The sequence below is a fragment of the Eupeodes corollae genome, chromosome 2 (genome assembly GCF_945859685.1).
Source record: "Eupeodes corollae chromosome 2, idEupCoro1.1, whole genome shotgun sequence".
Classification (NCBI taxonomy): domain Eukaryota; kingdom Metazoa; phylum Arthropoda; class Insecta; order Diptera; family Syrphidae; genus Eupeodes; species Eupeodes corollae.
Window position 1 is genome coordinate 17515648 of NC_079148.1, and position 16480 is coordinate 17532127.

The 16480-nt window shown below is 36.8% G+C and overlaps 1 protein-coding gene across 2 annotated transcripts in view; it reads left to right on the top strand.

Annotated features, from left to right (window-relative positions):
• LOC129946097 (chitin deacetylase 1) overlaps positions 1-15618 on the top strand; it is a 101919-nt gene extending 86301 nt beyond the window's left edge. For both annotated transcript variants that reach the window (XM_056056132.1, XM_056056133.1), the window contains exon 8: positions 14882-15618. In XM_056056132.1, coding sequence (XP_055912107.1) covers positions 14882-15212 — 331 coding nt within the window. In that variant the 3' untranslated portion in view covers positions 15213-15618. The remainder of the gene's footprint in view (positions 1-14881) is intronic.
• Positions 15619-16480: the final 862 nt, after the last annotated feature.

Consider the following 16480-nt stretch of genomic DNA (forward strand, 5'->3'; position numbering starts at 1 on the left):
TTAAAAATAATTGGCTTCAAACTTATTTTATTTCACAGAAAATATTATTTTTGATATTCAGAAATTTTTATATAAAAATCTACAAAAAATAGTACGCAAATTTGGCAAAAATTGATACGAGTACATATAGACAAACTTTTTAGCAAGACAAATCGACAGACGGGATGGGAAGTTATCAGTGTGGGTCGCATCCCAGCCTCTTTTTTATATGGGTATTGCCTCTTGCTAGGAATTGACAAATTTTCCAAGAGTGATTTTTGTCATGAAAAGTGCTTTCTTAAATTAACCGTTCGGATTTGGCTTAAAACTATAGGTCCACTAAATGCCTGACAACAGTACTCGCAAACAGTTGTAAGTCACTAGGCCCTAGTTCTCAATGGATTGTTGCGCCACGAATTAAATTAAAATTGTCGACAAATCCGATCAAAATTATGCAAACTCAAGAGATCCTCAAGAAAGTACCTTGGTCCTTTAACAATTGGCCTAGCTATCAACGACATTATCAGTGCCATTGATATTTCAAAATTCTCTACTTACGCTAATGACACGAAAATAATAAAGAATATTTTCTACTTCATCTGATTCTATCTTATTCCAAAATAATCTTGATTCATTTTAGACTTGGTCCCGCAAAAAGGGATAAAACCTGCCCTCCTAAACTAACTTTATCCACATAAGTACTTAGTTTTTGTTTTGAGACAATTTTTATATTATTAAAAAACAAACTCATCCTTTTCTTCATAAAACGTTGGCTTAAAAAATTCTCGAACTTCTAAAAAAAAATAAAATTGGGTGGCCTAACAGCCCATTTAAAACAAGGGCGTAGTAACTTACAATTCTCAACCGACCCTGTGTGCAAGTACTGCTGGCAGCGATGGAGGGGACCAACAGTTTTAAGCTGAACAGGAAAAATATTGGACTTGTATAACACAGATTTCTTCAGTTTGCACACCACAGTGTTTCTTGGGGTGATAAACTATTCTAAACACCTTATGAAGACCATTTAAAATAAATAATCTGCAAACCATTTTTGCGTTCTTGAGCCTATCTCAGAATGTCAGAATGCTGAACTTCAAGAATTTTATTTCCATATCAGTCCTTCCTCCATTATAAAAAACAATCTTTAAAACTCACTCCGGATTTTTTTGATGCATTCCTAGGACCAATTCCTAGAACCAGATCCAACGTTCTTGGTAGTCAAAATGGCTTGAGCTCTTCTACTAACTGAACTTTAGAACTAATTATGCTGTAATATTTCATTTGTTTTTGATTAACATAGAATGCTTCGATTTTTCCCATCGTTTACTTGTTTTGAGACTTTAAACATTTCCACAAATGTCGCTATTATTTAAAAATTTAAGAAATTTCAATGCGTTGTTGAAGCGAATATTGTTCGATTATTAGTAATGGTGTAAATCCGTTTGTATCCGAGGATTGTTGGTGCTTCGCAACGAATCAGTTGGCGCGCACAAGTTGAAAATGACCTCACCCAACTTGGAGCGCAAAACTGGAGACATCTATCTAGGGACCGAGCTAGATGGAGAAGTTTGTTGGGTAAGGGTCTAGTTCACATAAAACCATAAGAAAATTATTAATGGTGTAGTTTTTGCTTTTAAAACTTAAACGCCAAACAGGGAACAGCTTTAAAAGTGATAATTGTGGGCTATAAAAAATATGTATTCTATTTAAATAAAAATATTTTTTGAATTTATTTTCTTTAAGAATCTTTAACTTTCTCTTAAGTACATATTAAAAATATGTTAAGTATGTATATATAACACAATTCAAAGTAGAAGAATTGAAAATCCTAATACCCAAAACTTCATAAGTAATAAAAGGCAAAAGCAAACATTTATCCCACTTCTGAATACCTACATACATGTAGAATTTACAAAAATATTTGTTATTTACATTTGATTTTTAATTCAAAATTCATTATTAAAAATATTTAAGCAATTACGGAACATTCAAAGATCATAAAAAGAGAATTATCTTGTATTTTGCCTAACATCAATGTTTCTAAAGTCATCGTACTTCTGCTCTTCATCATTCCTATATCCAAAAATAACTCTCCTCGAATTTTCGAACATTCTATCTTACTCCAAAAAATCATTTTATTTTACATAATGTACATATTTCAATTTCAATGCAATTTTTGTGTGGGTTTTTTTCTTTTGGTTTAGTTATATGAATGAAATAATTAAATTCCCTCGTGCAGATATATAATTCTCGACTTCGTACATAACTCAAGTGATATATCCTTTTAATGAGAATTCAAAAAACCACATTTTTGGTGGCGCTCTTCATCATCAAAATTAAAACAAAAAGAAAAAAATAACAAACTTAATTAGCTTACCGCATTTTGTCATAATTATTTAGAACTATTTGGTTTTCAGGTTTTTCGGGCTTAGAAAGTCTTTTTAGAATTATGCTACTTAAATTGTTTTTTTAACTCTACTTAAAAACATTATTTGTATGCTTTGCAAAAGTGTGTTAAATATAATTAAGTTCTATTTATCTTAGTTAGGGTATAACGTTCAAGCTTACCTTTTTAAAGAGATTACTTTAGGAATTAGATAAGATTTAATTTATTTAATTGTTTTTAATTTATAAATGAATTCATTGCACGAAAATGTGTTCTTTTTTTTAAATAACCAACTTGAATTTAATTGCCACAAGCCGAACCAAAACCAAGAGGGCTTAGGTCTGAGCTTAAATTGAATACTAAATTTTATTTGAAAATGTTTTTAGTGATGATATTTTAAATAATCAACTTTCCATATGCGTACATGGCCGGATCATTATGCAAGTTTAACAAGTAAACTGTGATTTCCAGCGACAGTAAACGCTCTCCAAATCTTTACTATAGTTCCGTATTTTTAAATCTTTTCCAAGTTAGTTTTTGAAAAAATATTCCACTTACGATAAATTTCTTTATACATTTTTGAGTCTCAGACATTTTTACTGCAATCATTTTCATTTAATTCTTTAAATATTTTTGTAAGTTTAAACTTTTTGTTGATTTCAAATTTCATTGTTGGGTTTTTGTCATTTGAAAGTCTAAAAAATTTAAAATGGCTGCTTAAACGTCAACTGTCGTTTGTAGTGGTAGTCCTACTGCCATTTTCTTTACATTTTGACAGTTTTTCAAATTTTTTTTAACATGACAACGAATGTGGTTAGAATTCCTCAGTCCAACCCTGTTCAGAAACATTCAATATCCTTTATAATTTTGCCTTAAAAATACATCACAAAATATGGAAACACGTGTGATAGCAATATTTTAGTTTGTTACCTACAAAAGAGTAATTAAAATATGAAAATAAGTTTTTTTTGTCTCGTTTTAATGTTTTAAAATGTTTTAATCCGGTTGTGTGGCAAAAAAAAAACATGAAGCTCTATAAAATACACCTCTAAATATCAGTTTAAATTAATGCAAATAAACTTTAGGTATGCACGATATGGAATATAGAGTATTAAAAGTCCCTTATTTCTAAACGAAAATATAATTGCTTAAAATATGCTGGGATTTATTTAATAATTAATTTATTTTCAAAATTTCCTAGAATCATATTTTGTTCCATTTTCGTGTTGTTTGTTGTTGTCATTAAATAAAAAAAAAACAAGAATATTATTTTCACATAGAAAGAGTATATAATATGTTCATTTTATATATGTATGCAAATAGTACTAAGTGATTAGAATAATTGGCAATTAAAATTAATTTTTATCAGCGATGATTTTGCATTTAAATTAATTGCATAACAATAAGTTTAAAATATTTCCCATTGTTCGTTTTACATTTAATGTTAATTTATACTATTTAAAAATAAAAAAAAAATATGGTCAATAATTATTATTTGATAAATGAATAATAAACGAATTATTGGTATTTATATGTTTTCTATACCTTTGGGGGATATACGAGTAGATATTTGTTTTTGAGGTTCGTTGCACTGAATGAAGGTAAAATGAACATCATTTGATTTATTATTTTTTAGTAGGCGAATTATTTACTTTTAATTGTAATCAATCTTCTTTATTTTAAATTAGCTCATATTTTGGATTCTAAAAATTATTTAAATTAATGAAATGGCATGCAATTAAAATAAAACAAAAAGTAAAGAACACTTTTAAGAGTTGCTTAGAATTGTCTTTTAAGAAAAATAAGACAATAGCTGAAACATTAGAAGATGGTGGGATACGACCCACACTCAAAATAAATGTTTAAGGTTTAATTTTTTGGTAAAAAAACATGTTGGTTGCATTTTTTTTAAAACACAAATTATCCATACAAAATTTTTAATTTAAGTTTGATGATATGTGGACCGAAGGTTTCCCGGACGCTTGGGTAACTTTCGGGAAAGATGCATAAAAGACTTTCAAAAATGTGTAAACTGTGTTTTTTTACTACTACGTACTTAATTAATGCGTTATTATAGTCCTGTATGAACTAGAATCTCACCTAAAGAACTTATCCATCTAGCTCGGTCTCTAGCTAGATATCTCCAGTTGCGCTTTGTGCTCGCCAACTGTTCAGCAGTCTTTCTGCATTTCTGTATGTGGGTTAGAAGACTTTCCGGGCCGGAGCATCGGTTTCCATGCACTCTACGTGACCCTTTTGGCTAAGTCTACGTCGCTACACAACCCGTACAGCTGTCGTTTCATCTTCTCCTGCACTTCCCTTCTATGCATACGGGACCGTAGATCACATGAAGAACTTTTCTCTCGAAACGACACGAAGCGTTTTCATCCACTTTTGTCATAGTCCATGCCTCTGCGCCGTATAACAGGACGGTAATGATGGGGGTCTTATAGAGCGAACACTTTCGTTTCTCGGGAGAGGGCCTTACTACTCGAGTGTTCTTTCGTAGGTCAAAGATCTCAGCGCTGGTGTTGTTTTCGTCATTCATAGCAGAGAAGCGTTTAAATTACGTTTTGACTGAGGCGGCCGGCGTTGCGTTGGTTTTCATTCACTTTTTTGGTGACAGCTTTGCTTTCATTAACCACTTAACCCATTATTGCCGGCTATGTTTCAATACACGTAAGAAACCTTTTAACATCATGCTAAGGTCTCCCGATTAGGCGAGTAATTGGGCGGACTTTTGAAAGATAGTGTTAACTAATAGCTCTGCAATATTCTTTGAAAGACGATCAAAGAGTTTGGTTAAGTTATTTCCAATCTTTATGGAGCAGCTGAAATTCTCAACCTAAACGCACGAGTTTTGCAAGCATGATGTAACTAGACATGGCTCTCTGCTGTTTTTTTATTTATTTATTTATTTATTCATACAAGGATATAAATCTTACATATTACTGATAATTTTGATATAAAAATATAATTAAATACTTAAAGCTAATTTATAATATGCTTTGCAATTGGACTTTAAATTCACATCTGTGTGTAGAAAGATCAAGTTCATTACTTATAGTGTTGAAAAATTGTATGCATCTAGAAAATAGTTCGTTGCAACCATAATTACATCTATGTTTAGGATTGTTAAAGAAATGACGAAGACGCAATCTTATTTCCGGAATATAGATTTCAAAATTAAAAATGATTTGTTGGCATTTGTGGACAAACAGTACACATTGAACAGAACGCCTTTTTTGTAATGAATCAAGTCCAATCAAAGCACATCTTGACGGATATGAAGGAGTATCAATTCTCCATTTCAGTTGCTTAAAAACAAATCTTGTGAAAGCGTTTTGAACTCTTTCAATACGAGTTATTCCAATGGAAGTAGAAGGACACCAAACAATTGAACAATACTCAAGGATCGGACGAACTAATGACATGTACACTCATTTCAGAGCATAAGGGTTAGAAAACTCGTTGCAGTTTCGCTTGACGAAACCAAGCATTGAATTAGCCCTTGTAATTACATAATCTATATGTAACGAAAAAAAACAACTTCGGATTAAAAATGACTCCAAGATAACGAATCTCACATTTGCGATTAAGAATCTGGTTGAACATATGGTAGTTGTGAATCATGGGAACTAAAATACGATTCACATTGGACTTTTAATATTCAATGGAAGGATATTCCTATCACACCAATCAAAAGTGGTCTCAGATGGCTACCTTGAGAAACTCCTGATAAGCTTGTATGATATTAGAGAAGAATTTCCCTAATTTCACACATTGTGTTCTTTTATAAAGGTAGCTGGAAATCCATTTCAGAAGCAATTTTTTGTTAAACCCTCTCTCCTCTTCCTAGTGCTCACACTGTGCTTCTGCATAATAAGGGTAGTAATATCCCCTTGAGTGTGCGTTTATTATAGGTAGGTAGAAATGGCGATCTCAAGGCAATCTAGCCTGAGATCCAATTAGCGCTGTAGTGCGCCGTTTTGATACCAAAAACTCATTTGACCTTTGATTGAAATTAAAGATTTATAGAGAAGCTTCATAGCTATTATGTTAGAGCCATTTTGTCGCATTGAGAAACAAGATTAGTTCTCTAGTCTTTGTCTCAGATAGCTCATCAAGTTCTTGAAAGAATGCTTTAACAAAGTATTTCATTCTAGTGTTTGTCAAAGTAGGACATTTGCAGAGGACTACACCTACGGCAAAAGGTGTTGTAAGAGATACCCAACTTCTCTGCATGAACTCCTATAGGCCAATGTCCGGTACAAACCGCAACAATCCTGGCTATGTCTTGCCTTGGCCTGCATAGAAGATCGTTTGTACGGGTTTTGTTATAGTTAGGCCATATCTTCCTAGGTAAAAGGCAGTTGGGTTAATTTCTCCACCTTCGGTTTAATTCAGTTTGGTAGATAGAAAAGATTTTGCCCTTCATAGCACCAAGAGGAATGTTAACCATTTCCGCAAGTGAGCTATAAAGGGCCGATCCTTGCCTGGCTAGCTCGTCAGCCCGTTCATTTCCCACGATACCACTATGGCCCGGAACCCAGATCAGGGTGACACCGAGGTTAATATTCAGGCTCGCAAGCTATCCGCGGCATTGCTGGACCAATTTAGATGAGGATATGGCTGAGTTAATGGCTTTGACAGCTGCTTGACTGTCTGTAAAGGTCGATTGGTAGAAGATCCAAAATAACGTTTAAGGCGTCCGTTGGGCAAGTACGCATGGCACCTGTGGTGCCACGCAAGCTGTTCTCTGAACCTTCTTTAGCTTATTAATATTATATGCTTAGCTAAAAGCAGGCCACCACACAATCGAACAATATGTTAAGATTGGGCGTACTACGGCTGTGTACGTCCATAAAATCATTTTCGACTGAAGTCCCCACTTTTTGTTGAAAGTTTTGCTGCAGGCGTAGAAGGCAACACAGGCCTTCTTAACCCGTACTTCAATATTTAGTTTCCAGTTTAGTTTAGGGTTGAGTATAACTCCCAAATATTTTGCAGTAGAAGACAATGATAGGATTTGACCGTTGAGTCGAGTTAGCGTGAAGGGCGGTACTTTAGTTTTATTGGTAAAGAGCAACAGTTCAGTTTTACTTTGGTTAACTCCTAGTCCACAACTCGTGGCCCAGTTGCTAACTTTCTTCAAAGCTGACTCCGTTATTTCACTAATCACAGAGGTGTACTTTCCTGACACCAATAGCACCAAATCATCCGCGTAGACTACCGCCTTTACTCCACATCTCTCTAATTTAACGTGAATTGTATCCATGACCAGAAATCATAGAAGAGGCGAAAGGACTCCACCCTGGGGTGTTCCCCTACTCACGTTTTTTGTTGCGATTGTATTGCCTAGAGTGGCTCGAATATTCCTAACACTGAGCATGGAAATAATCCATTCTCGAATGAAGTCTTCTACACCGAACTGAACGAGCGATTCTTCTATGGATTCTGTAAGGACGTTGTTAAAAGCACCTTCTATGTCAAATATAAAAGCATTTGATTCTATTTGTCATGAAATTCTTCTAGCTAAACTTCGAGCTTTTGACATTCCCGTTTTTTTTTTTTTTTGTGATTATTATAAAAAATAAATCAGTGAATGCCAAAAGTTCGAAGTTTAGCTAGAAGAATTTCATGACAAATAGAATCAAATTCTTTTATAAAGTCTGTGTAGATAGTATCTACCTGATAACCAAATTCTAATGAATCGACGACATATTTACAATTAAGAATTAGATTTGTTGAAGTAGACTTGCCTGACATAAACTCATGTTGTTCAACGCAAATATGCTCTTTTATTATTTTAGTATAAAAGAAAAACGATCTTTTACTATAAGCTCAAATAATTAAGGTATTGCAGAGAGCTTAGTTATAGCGCGGTAATTTGTTACAAGATTTTTTGAATAAGCTTTGTAAATAGGACTTATGTATGAGATCTTCCACTAATCAAGAAATACGCCAGTACAGAGAGATTTTTTAAAAATTATTAGTAGTGGGAACAATAATCTGAATTGACATTGCTTCAGAACCAGAGATGAAATTCCATCTGTACCAGGATTTGAGCTAGATTTTAATTTTGAGATACCATTAAGAATGTCAGACTCAAAGAGATGAAGTTTTGAGATATTAGCATTGTTAATGCGAACCCACCTCTGTCTATCAACTCCTACTCTCACCTTCCCGCGGTGAACATCGGGTGCCTAGTACCTCAACTGGAGATTGGGTTCCAACCCCAGTGGAAAGTTGTTAGGGGCAGCAAACCTCTCCTTATCCAGGCGGCAGCGGACGAATTCTCGAGGTAGAATCAACGGTGGCGTCTACAGTTCCAGTAAGGTTGAACTACTTAGTGAACACCTTATAGGGCTTCTTCGACATATTCGGAGCCCAGGCCTATAAGGAGCGGTTCATCCGGCTCCCCTTCCTTGGAGTTATACTAAGGATCTGGCCCTCCAGGTTGGGGGTTGTGCCGTCGGGGTGACTTCCTGGCCACGTAAAAACATCATAGTTTCGAAGCAACAACAAGCCTCGGATACGGACGGATTCACTGTTGACAACCCACGCAAACGAAATAAGGACAACGAACTTCGGATATGTACGTGGAATGTTAGGTCCCTTAACAGACCACGTGCAGCCGAACAATTAGCGGAAGCCCTAAACTGCTGCAAGGCAGATATTACAGCCATCCAAGAAAAGCGATGGGATGGACCGGGCAAACGCAAACTAAAAGACTGCGATATCTACTACGGCGACTGCTACCGAGAACAAAGACAGCGTCTATTTGGATGTGGATTTGTTGTTGGAACTAGGCTCAGGCAAAAAGTCTTGAGTTTCAACAGTGTGAGCGAGCGCATCACGACAATCCGCATCAAGGCTAAATTCGCCAACATAAGCCTAATATGCGCGCATGCCCCAACAGAGGAGAAAGATGAAGACACCAAAGATGTATTCTTCGAGCTCTTGGACAAGACATATGAGCAGTGCCCTGGCTATGACATTAAAATTGTCTTAGGGGATTTTAATGCCAAGCTAGGAAGAGAAGACATCTTTGGTGGCATAATCGGTAGATACAGCCTGCACGACACTACCTCCGACAAATGATTCAGGCTGAATGCTGATCGATTTCGCTGCGGGGCGAGACGATCTGGTAGCTAGTACGCAGTTCACGCATCTTAATATCCACAAGGGGACATGGAAATCTCCTGATCAATCAACCGTCAACCAGATTGACCACATTGCGATCGACGCACGACACTTCTCCAGTATCCAGGATATCCGAACATACCGAGAGGCCAACATTGACTCGGACCACTACCTCGTTGTAGCCAAGGTACGGCTACGGATATCCCGATCCAAGCCAAAACAAGGAAGTACTGTGAGAAGATTCGACGTTAGACGGCTACAATCGCAAGAGACTGCCATGTCCTTTTCCGATCGAGTCTCTAATAACCTCCTAAGGAGTCCTATGCTTCCTGCATTAAGCATTGAAAACCAGTGGCAACATTGCCTTGCAGCCATCAGAGATGCCGCCTCTGAAGTGCTAGGTTTCACACGGCCACCACAGCGAAACCCCTGGTTTAACGACGAATGCCGGCAAGCTCACGCAGCGAAACAAAAGGCATACAAAACGGCGCTGCACAAAAGGACGAGAGCTGCTCGCGAGCTCCACGAGCAGAAGAGGAGAGCGGAACACCGGCTTCTTAGACGGAAAAAAAAAGAGAGCATGAAAAGCGCGCGATCGAGGAGATAGAGGGATGTCACAACAGGAATGAGGTTCGTAAATTTTACTAAAAGGTAAAAAAAAACCTCCCAAGGGTACCAGCCACGAACCGAAGCCTGTAAGGACGATCAAGGGAACATCGTAGTAGAACCACAGTCGATGCTGAGAATATGGAAAGATCACTTCTCCAAATTATATAACGGCGATGACGAACCGAACTCCGCTATAAGGGAGATAGAACCACTCAACGTCGGCGACGCAGATCAACAATTCCGCCTACCCGACCTTGACGAAGTGAAGATAGCTATATCTAAACTTAAGTCAAACAAAGCTGCTGGAGCTGACGGCATCACCGCCGAACTATTCAAAGCAGCAGGCGATGACTTGGTACGGAGCATGCACCAACTCATCTGCCAAATTTGGTCGGAAGAAAGCATGCCCGATGAGTGGAATCTCAGCATAGTGTGCCCGATACATAAGAAAGGAGACCCTCTAAACTGCGCCAACTACAGAGGCATCAGTCTCCTTAACATTGCGTATAAGATCTTCTCTGCCGTATTATGTGAACGTCTGAAGCCATTCGTCAACAACCTGATTGGTCCTTATCAGTGTGGCTTCAGACCAGGAAAGTCCACTATCGACCAAATATTCACACTACGGCAGATCTTGGAAAAAACCCAGGAGCTTCAAATCGATACCCACCATCTCTTTATCGATTTCAAAGCCGCGTATGACAGCATCTATAGGGAAGAGCTCTACCGAGCAATGTCTACTTTTGGCATCCCTGTCAAACTTATCCGTTTGTGCAGAATGACGATGGAGAATGCACGCTGCTCTATCAAGGTCGGAAAAGATCTTACCGATGCATTTGATGTCAAAAAAGGTTTTAGACAAGGCGATGCACTGTCATGCGACTTCTTCAACATCGTTCTGGAAAGAATTGTGCAAAACTCAACCGTCAACACTAGATGCACAATCTTCCAAAGATCCATCCAATTACTCGGATACCCAGATGATATTGACATAATTGGAAGATGAAAGCGTGATGTCAGTGGAGCGTTTTTGAGCATTGCGACGGAAGCGAAGAAGATGGGATTAGTGGTCAATGAGGGCAAGACCAAGTATATCAAAATCAAATCAAATGGGGTGGCGCAACAGTCCGTTGTGAACCAGGGCCTAGTGACTTACAACTCTCAACCATTCCTGTGTGCGAGTACTGTTGTCAGGAATGGAAGGGACCTACAATTTAAGGCCGAATCCGAACGGCTAATTTGAGAAAGCACTTTTTCATGACAAGAATTACTCTTGAAGGATTTGTCAATTCCTCGCAAGAGGCAGTACCCGCGAAAATTATTTTTTAAATAAAGATGGCACAGGCAGGGATTGAACCCAAGACCCCTTGCATGACAGTCCAACGCACTAACCATCATACCACGGGTACTGCAAAAAAAAGACCAAGTATATGCTGTCATCAAAAAAGGACACTGAACGACGACGTCTTGGACAAAACGTCACCATGGACAGCTATACTTTTGAGGTAGTTAAGGACTTTGTCTACCTAGGCACCGCTATTAATGCAGACAACGACATCAGCGCTGAAATCAAACGAAGAATAACTCTTGCAAATCGCTGCTTCTTTGGACTTAGAAGGCAATTGAGAAGTAAAGTCCTCTCTCGAGCATGTAAAATCACCATCTATAAGACACTCATCATCCCGGTTCTCATTTATGGCGCTGAGGCCTGGACCCTGTTAAAGAAAGATGAGAGCGTCTTAGGATGCTTCGAGAGACAATTTTTTCGGGCGATTTTTGGTCCCGTACGCATAGATGGAGAATGGAGGAGAAGATATAACGACGAGCTGTACGGGCTGTACAGCGACACTGACCTAGTTAGCAGAATCAAAGTCCAACGGCTTAGATGGCTAGGTCATGTAGAGCGGATGAACATCAACGCTCCAGCCCGGAAGGTCTTCGAATCCAATCCCGAGGGACGGCGCAGTAGAGGAAGACCGCGACTCAGGTGGCGCACCCAGGTGGGAGAGGACCTCAACCAACTTGGCGTGCGAAACTGGAGACAGCTAGCTAGGGACCGAGCTGGCTGGAGACGCTTGTTGGTTGAGGCCCAGGTCCGCCCCGGACTGTAGCGCCTTAAGTAAGTAAGTAAGTACATTTTCTGTATGCTGAAGCTTAATTTCGGTATGTTGAACATAAACCGACTTAAAACATGTTGAGAAAAGTTCACATGAATTCTGTAAATCAGAATAAATACTACCATTAAATTCCATATTTTCTTGAAGAGCTAAAAAACGTTTCTTTCCATTTAAGAAAGTCCAAAAGGCTTTGGAATCCGAAGAAATACATCTTTGGATGTTCAATATTTATTGCTTGTGCAAATACTTGTTTAGAAAATCATATTCTTTACGAAATCGGCAGAAAAGCTTTCTGTCAGCTTCGGAATTTGATTTTCTTAATTTGTTTAAAGCTTTATTCTTAACATTTTTTAAATTAATTAATCGTTTATTAGTCCAAGGTGTTTTAAATGATTTCAAATGTTTCTTTTTTGGAATATATTGTCAAGCCAACCGAAAAAACGTCTATAAACTTTTCAAACGCACCTTGAAGTGATAAACCGGAAAGATCATGCGTTCAGTCAATGGACTGAAGATAATTGTTGAGTTCAATGAAATCTTTTTTGTTGAAATCAAAAACATCATCATTAGACAAAAGTAACACAGTTTTCCGATTTTAAAATAGAACATATTGCAACATGATGAATTGAATTTTTTAAAAGTGGAAATTGAACTTGAATAATTTCAATATTAATATTATCTACAAAAACTAAATCTAACAATCTATTAAGTGAATTAAAAATATGATTAACTTGAGAAATATTCAAAGAATAAATATCAATAAAATTATTCGTCCTATATGTTATATGCGATACAAAATTAGTATCTATCAATTTGAAATTCGTCGGATTTTTCAAAAAGTCTAAAGCCACACTGATAAACACCTGTCGGATTATTGACGAAGGGCTTTAGTTAAAATATTACGGTAGAAAATATTTTCTATTTGATGTTAAGGAGACTGATTCTTCTTAGTGCAGCTTAGGAGGTCTTATGTTAGTATTAACATTATAGAGATTCCATTCGTCGGGTATGCTTTCTTCCGACCATGCATTGGTACCATGCTTTGAGCCGAAATATCTCTAGCTGCTTTGGAAAGCTCGGCATTTAATCCATCTGCTCCAGTGGCTTTGCAAGACTTCAGATCAGATATGATTATCGTCATTTCGTCTAACTCAAGAAAACGGGGTTGTTGACTTTCGTTGTCCATATTGAATGGAATATCCTGGCTGAAGCCGAAGTCCTTTGACGTTATTATCTGCAAAGCATCTTCAAGGTACATATCTCTGTTGGTTGGTCTGTGGCTTTTCATGTTTTCTCATACAAAAAACAAATCTTGCCTGAAGTGAAAATATTTTAATAAAATTAATACCCCTGCACTTATATTTTGTTCTTCAACGAACTAAAAACCTCAAAACAATTTCATTTCCATTAGAAACAAATTAATCTAAACCTCGAATAACATTCTCCCACTTTACCTTTAGGAGTACAATTGCTTATGGTTTTCGAACTTTGTATCATCATTAAATATAAATAACTGTAAAAGTAAATAATAAAACTTCCGTTTCCAATTTCTCCCTTACACAAATGAAAAATCAAAAAGAAAAAAAACCTTTAAAAATTACTCGTGATATTTATCTAAAATGAGGTATACAGAGTAGAACTTAATTTTGAACTCTGTTTATAACAATGGTTCAAAAAATAAAATAAAAAAAAACAACAACACCAAAGTATAAAAACAAAAAACGCATTAAACAACTTCTAGAAAACAAAATATACGTAGCCGAACGATGAAGTGAAGCACCTCTGAATATAGGTCCTTGTACCTTCATCGTCGTTGTCCGTAGAGAAACTTTATTTCTAAGCACTTGATGTCATTCTATTTGCCACCTGTTTTTGTAAACATTTTGAATAAATTAATGTCTTTCCCCTTCCCAACCCAAATTCAAGTACCAAACGTATACATACCTCCATTACCCATCATCATCATCAGATTCAGCTTCCAGCTTTAGCTTGAGCAGCAACCACCCAAACCAAAAAAGCAGACTTTATGACCAAGCAAAGCTTAACGACAGCCATAAACATTTCGACGATGACATTTTTATCAAATAAAAAATAAATAATAGAAATCGAATATCCAAACCCAAGAAGAAGACCAAAACCAGCGATAGAGTAAGCTCCAGGTCTGTGCCGTTGGATTTGGCGCTTGTCGCTTTTCGCTTGGACTTGGGCGAGGGCAAGGGACTCTCAGAATATCCTTACTAAATAAATCTCCTGATGTTCGTCGGATGGTTGTTCTTGTTCTAACACTCCGTCTCCATCTCCATCTCCATTAAAATCGCCCACTCAAAAGGACGAGATTCATAAAGGATAGTGGTCTGATGGTTCTGGTGGAAATCGATTACAAGTAGGAAGAGGAAAAAATATTGTTTCGTTTCTTTTGTGACAAGGAAACTTTATTTATTAGGAGATTGGAAGTTTCAGGGGAAACTTTCCTGACGTCTCGCGCGGCTAACAGCAGTACCATTAAGCTTCTAGTTCTGGTTTGGTTCATTACATTTGTTCTTGATGGGGGGGGGGGGGGGGTTGTATTCACAGTCGATGAATTGTTATATTTAACACATTTCCTAAAATATTTTCTCTAAAATATATATTTCTTTCTTTTCAGGCCCGACGTGTACATTGTTACTGTCACTCAAGCACTCACCTGGATCACCGACCCCAAGGAATTGAGCCGCCTTAGCACTATTGAATCATGGGACTGCCAAAAACGTGTGCCCAGCGCACCAAAACCCTGCAACCTCTCAAACTACTGCGGACTCAGTTTTAAGAATCCCGAGAAAAATATCTCAGACACTCGCTACATGGAAACATGCCGAGAGTGTCCCAACACCTATCCATGGCTGGGTGATGCCGAAGGAACTGGTATTGTCGGTCGGGATAACTACGTTTATACGGGAACTAGTCAAGGAGATGCCCAACCTGAGAATAGGAAATAGAAGTGGGGATGAAGAGTGCTTTAAGTTTCTTTGTTTTTTAACACCACCTACAATCAGTTACATAACCATCGATGAATAAGAATGAAGTGTAGTTTGTCATCGGTGGTGGAGTCAGAAAAATGTTAAGTTCATTTTTATAAAATTTTGACTACCTACTACCCAATATGATCCAAAATTTCCTTAATCCTTATCCAATCCTCTGATTCCTTTCCTCTCTTTGATTTTTTGTTTAGTTTTATCCTCTTTTTTTGTGTACGTTATAAATGATTATTTTTTTCTGTCCAAATGTTTAGTTATTAAGAGGAAATAATTTGTCATTAGATTTATAATGTTTGTATAATGTAGTCTTATTTGTTTGTTTCTTTATACCTTTTATAATAAATAAATGAGATTATAGTTTTCAGGATTTGAATTTTGTTTATTTTCTACAAAAGGCAGTTTCCTTAAATGTTTTGAAGAAAATTAAAAAAAAAACGAATTTTATTTCGAATGATCCAAATTTCTAATGAAACATATGATCAACATTCACTTCAATAAAAATTTGACAAAGCGGGTTTTTGGTATGCAGAGCTCTATTAATGCGTCATTAGTAAGTCCTAAAATTATATTTGTTTAGACTTGAACACCAAATTTTAATGGAAATTAAAAATTATTCGAAAACTAATTTTTTTAAAAATAGTTGTATGTAGTACCCGTGGCATGATGGTTAGTGCGTTGGACTGTCATGCAAGGGGTCTTGGGTTCAATCCCTGCCTGTGCCACCTCAATTTAAAAAAAATTAATTTTCGCGGGTACTGCCTCTTGCGAGGAATTGACAAATCCTTCAAGAGTAATTCTTGTCATGAAAAAGTGCTTTCTCAAACTAGCCGTTCGGATTCGGCCTAAAATTGTAGGTCCCTTCCATTCCTGACAACTGTACTCGCACACAGGAATGGTTGAGAATTGTAAGCCACTAGGCCCTTGTTCACAACGGACTGTTGCGCCACCCCATTTGAGTTGTATGTAGGTATACTCGTGTGCTCATGTGATTCATTTCCAACATTCCATTATGCCAAAAAATGTGATGGGTATTGTTGTTTTTCTCAAACGTTAAGGTTTGGGAAACATTTTTTAAAAGGAAGCCAAGTTTCAGTTTTTCACTGATTGGACAGTTATCTTTAAAATGATATATTAATTAGTCCTTAAATTATAGTAGTCCAAAGTTTTTATTTTTCTTCAAGATTGGGATGAAATTTGGACCTATGCTGGTAACTCAAATACCTTTGTTT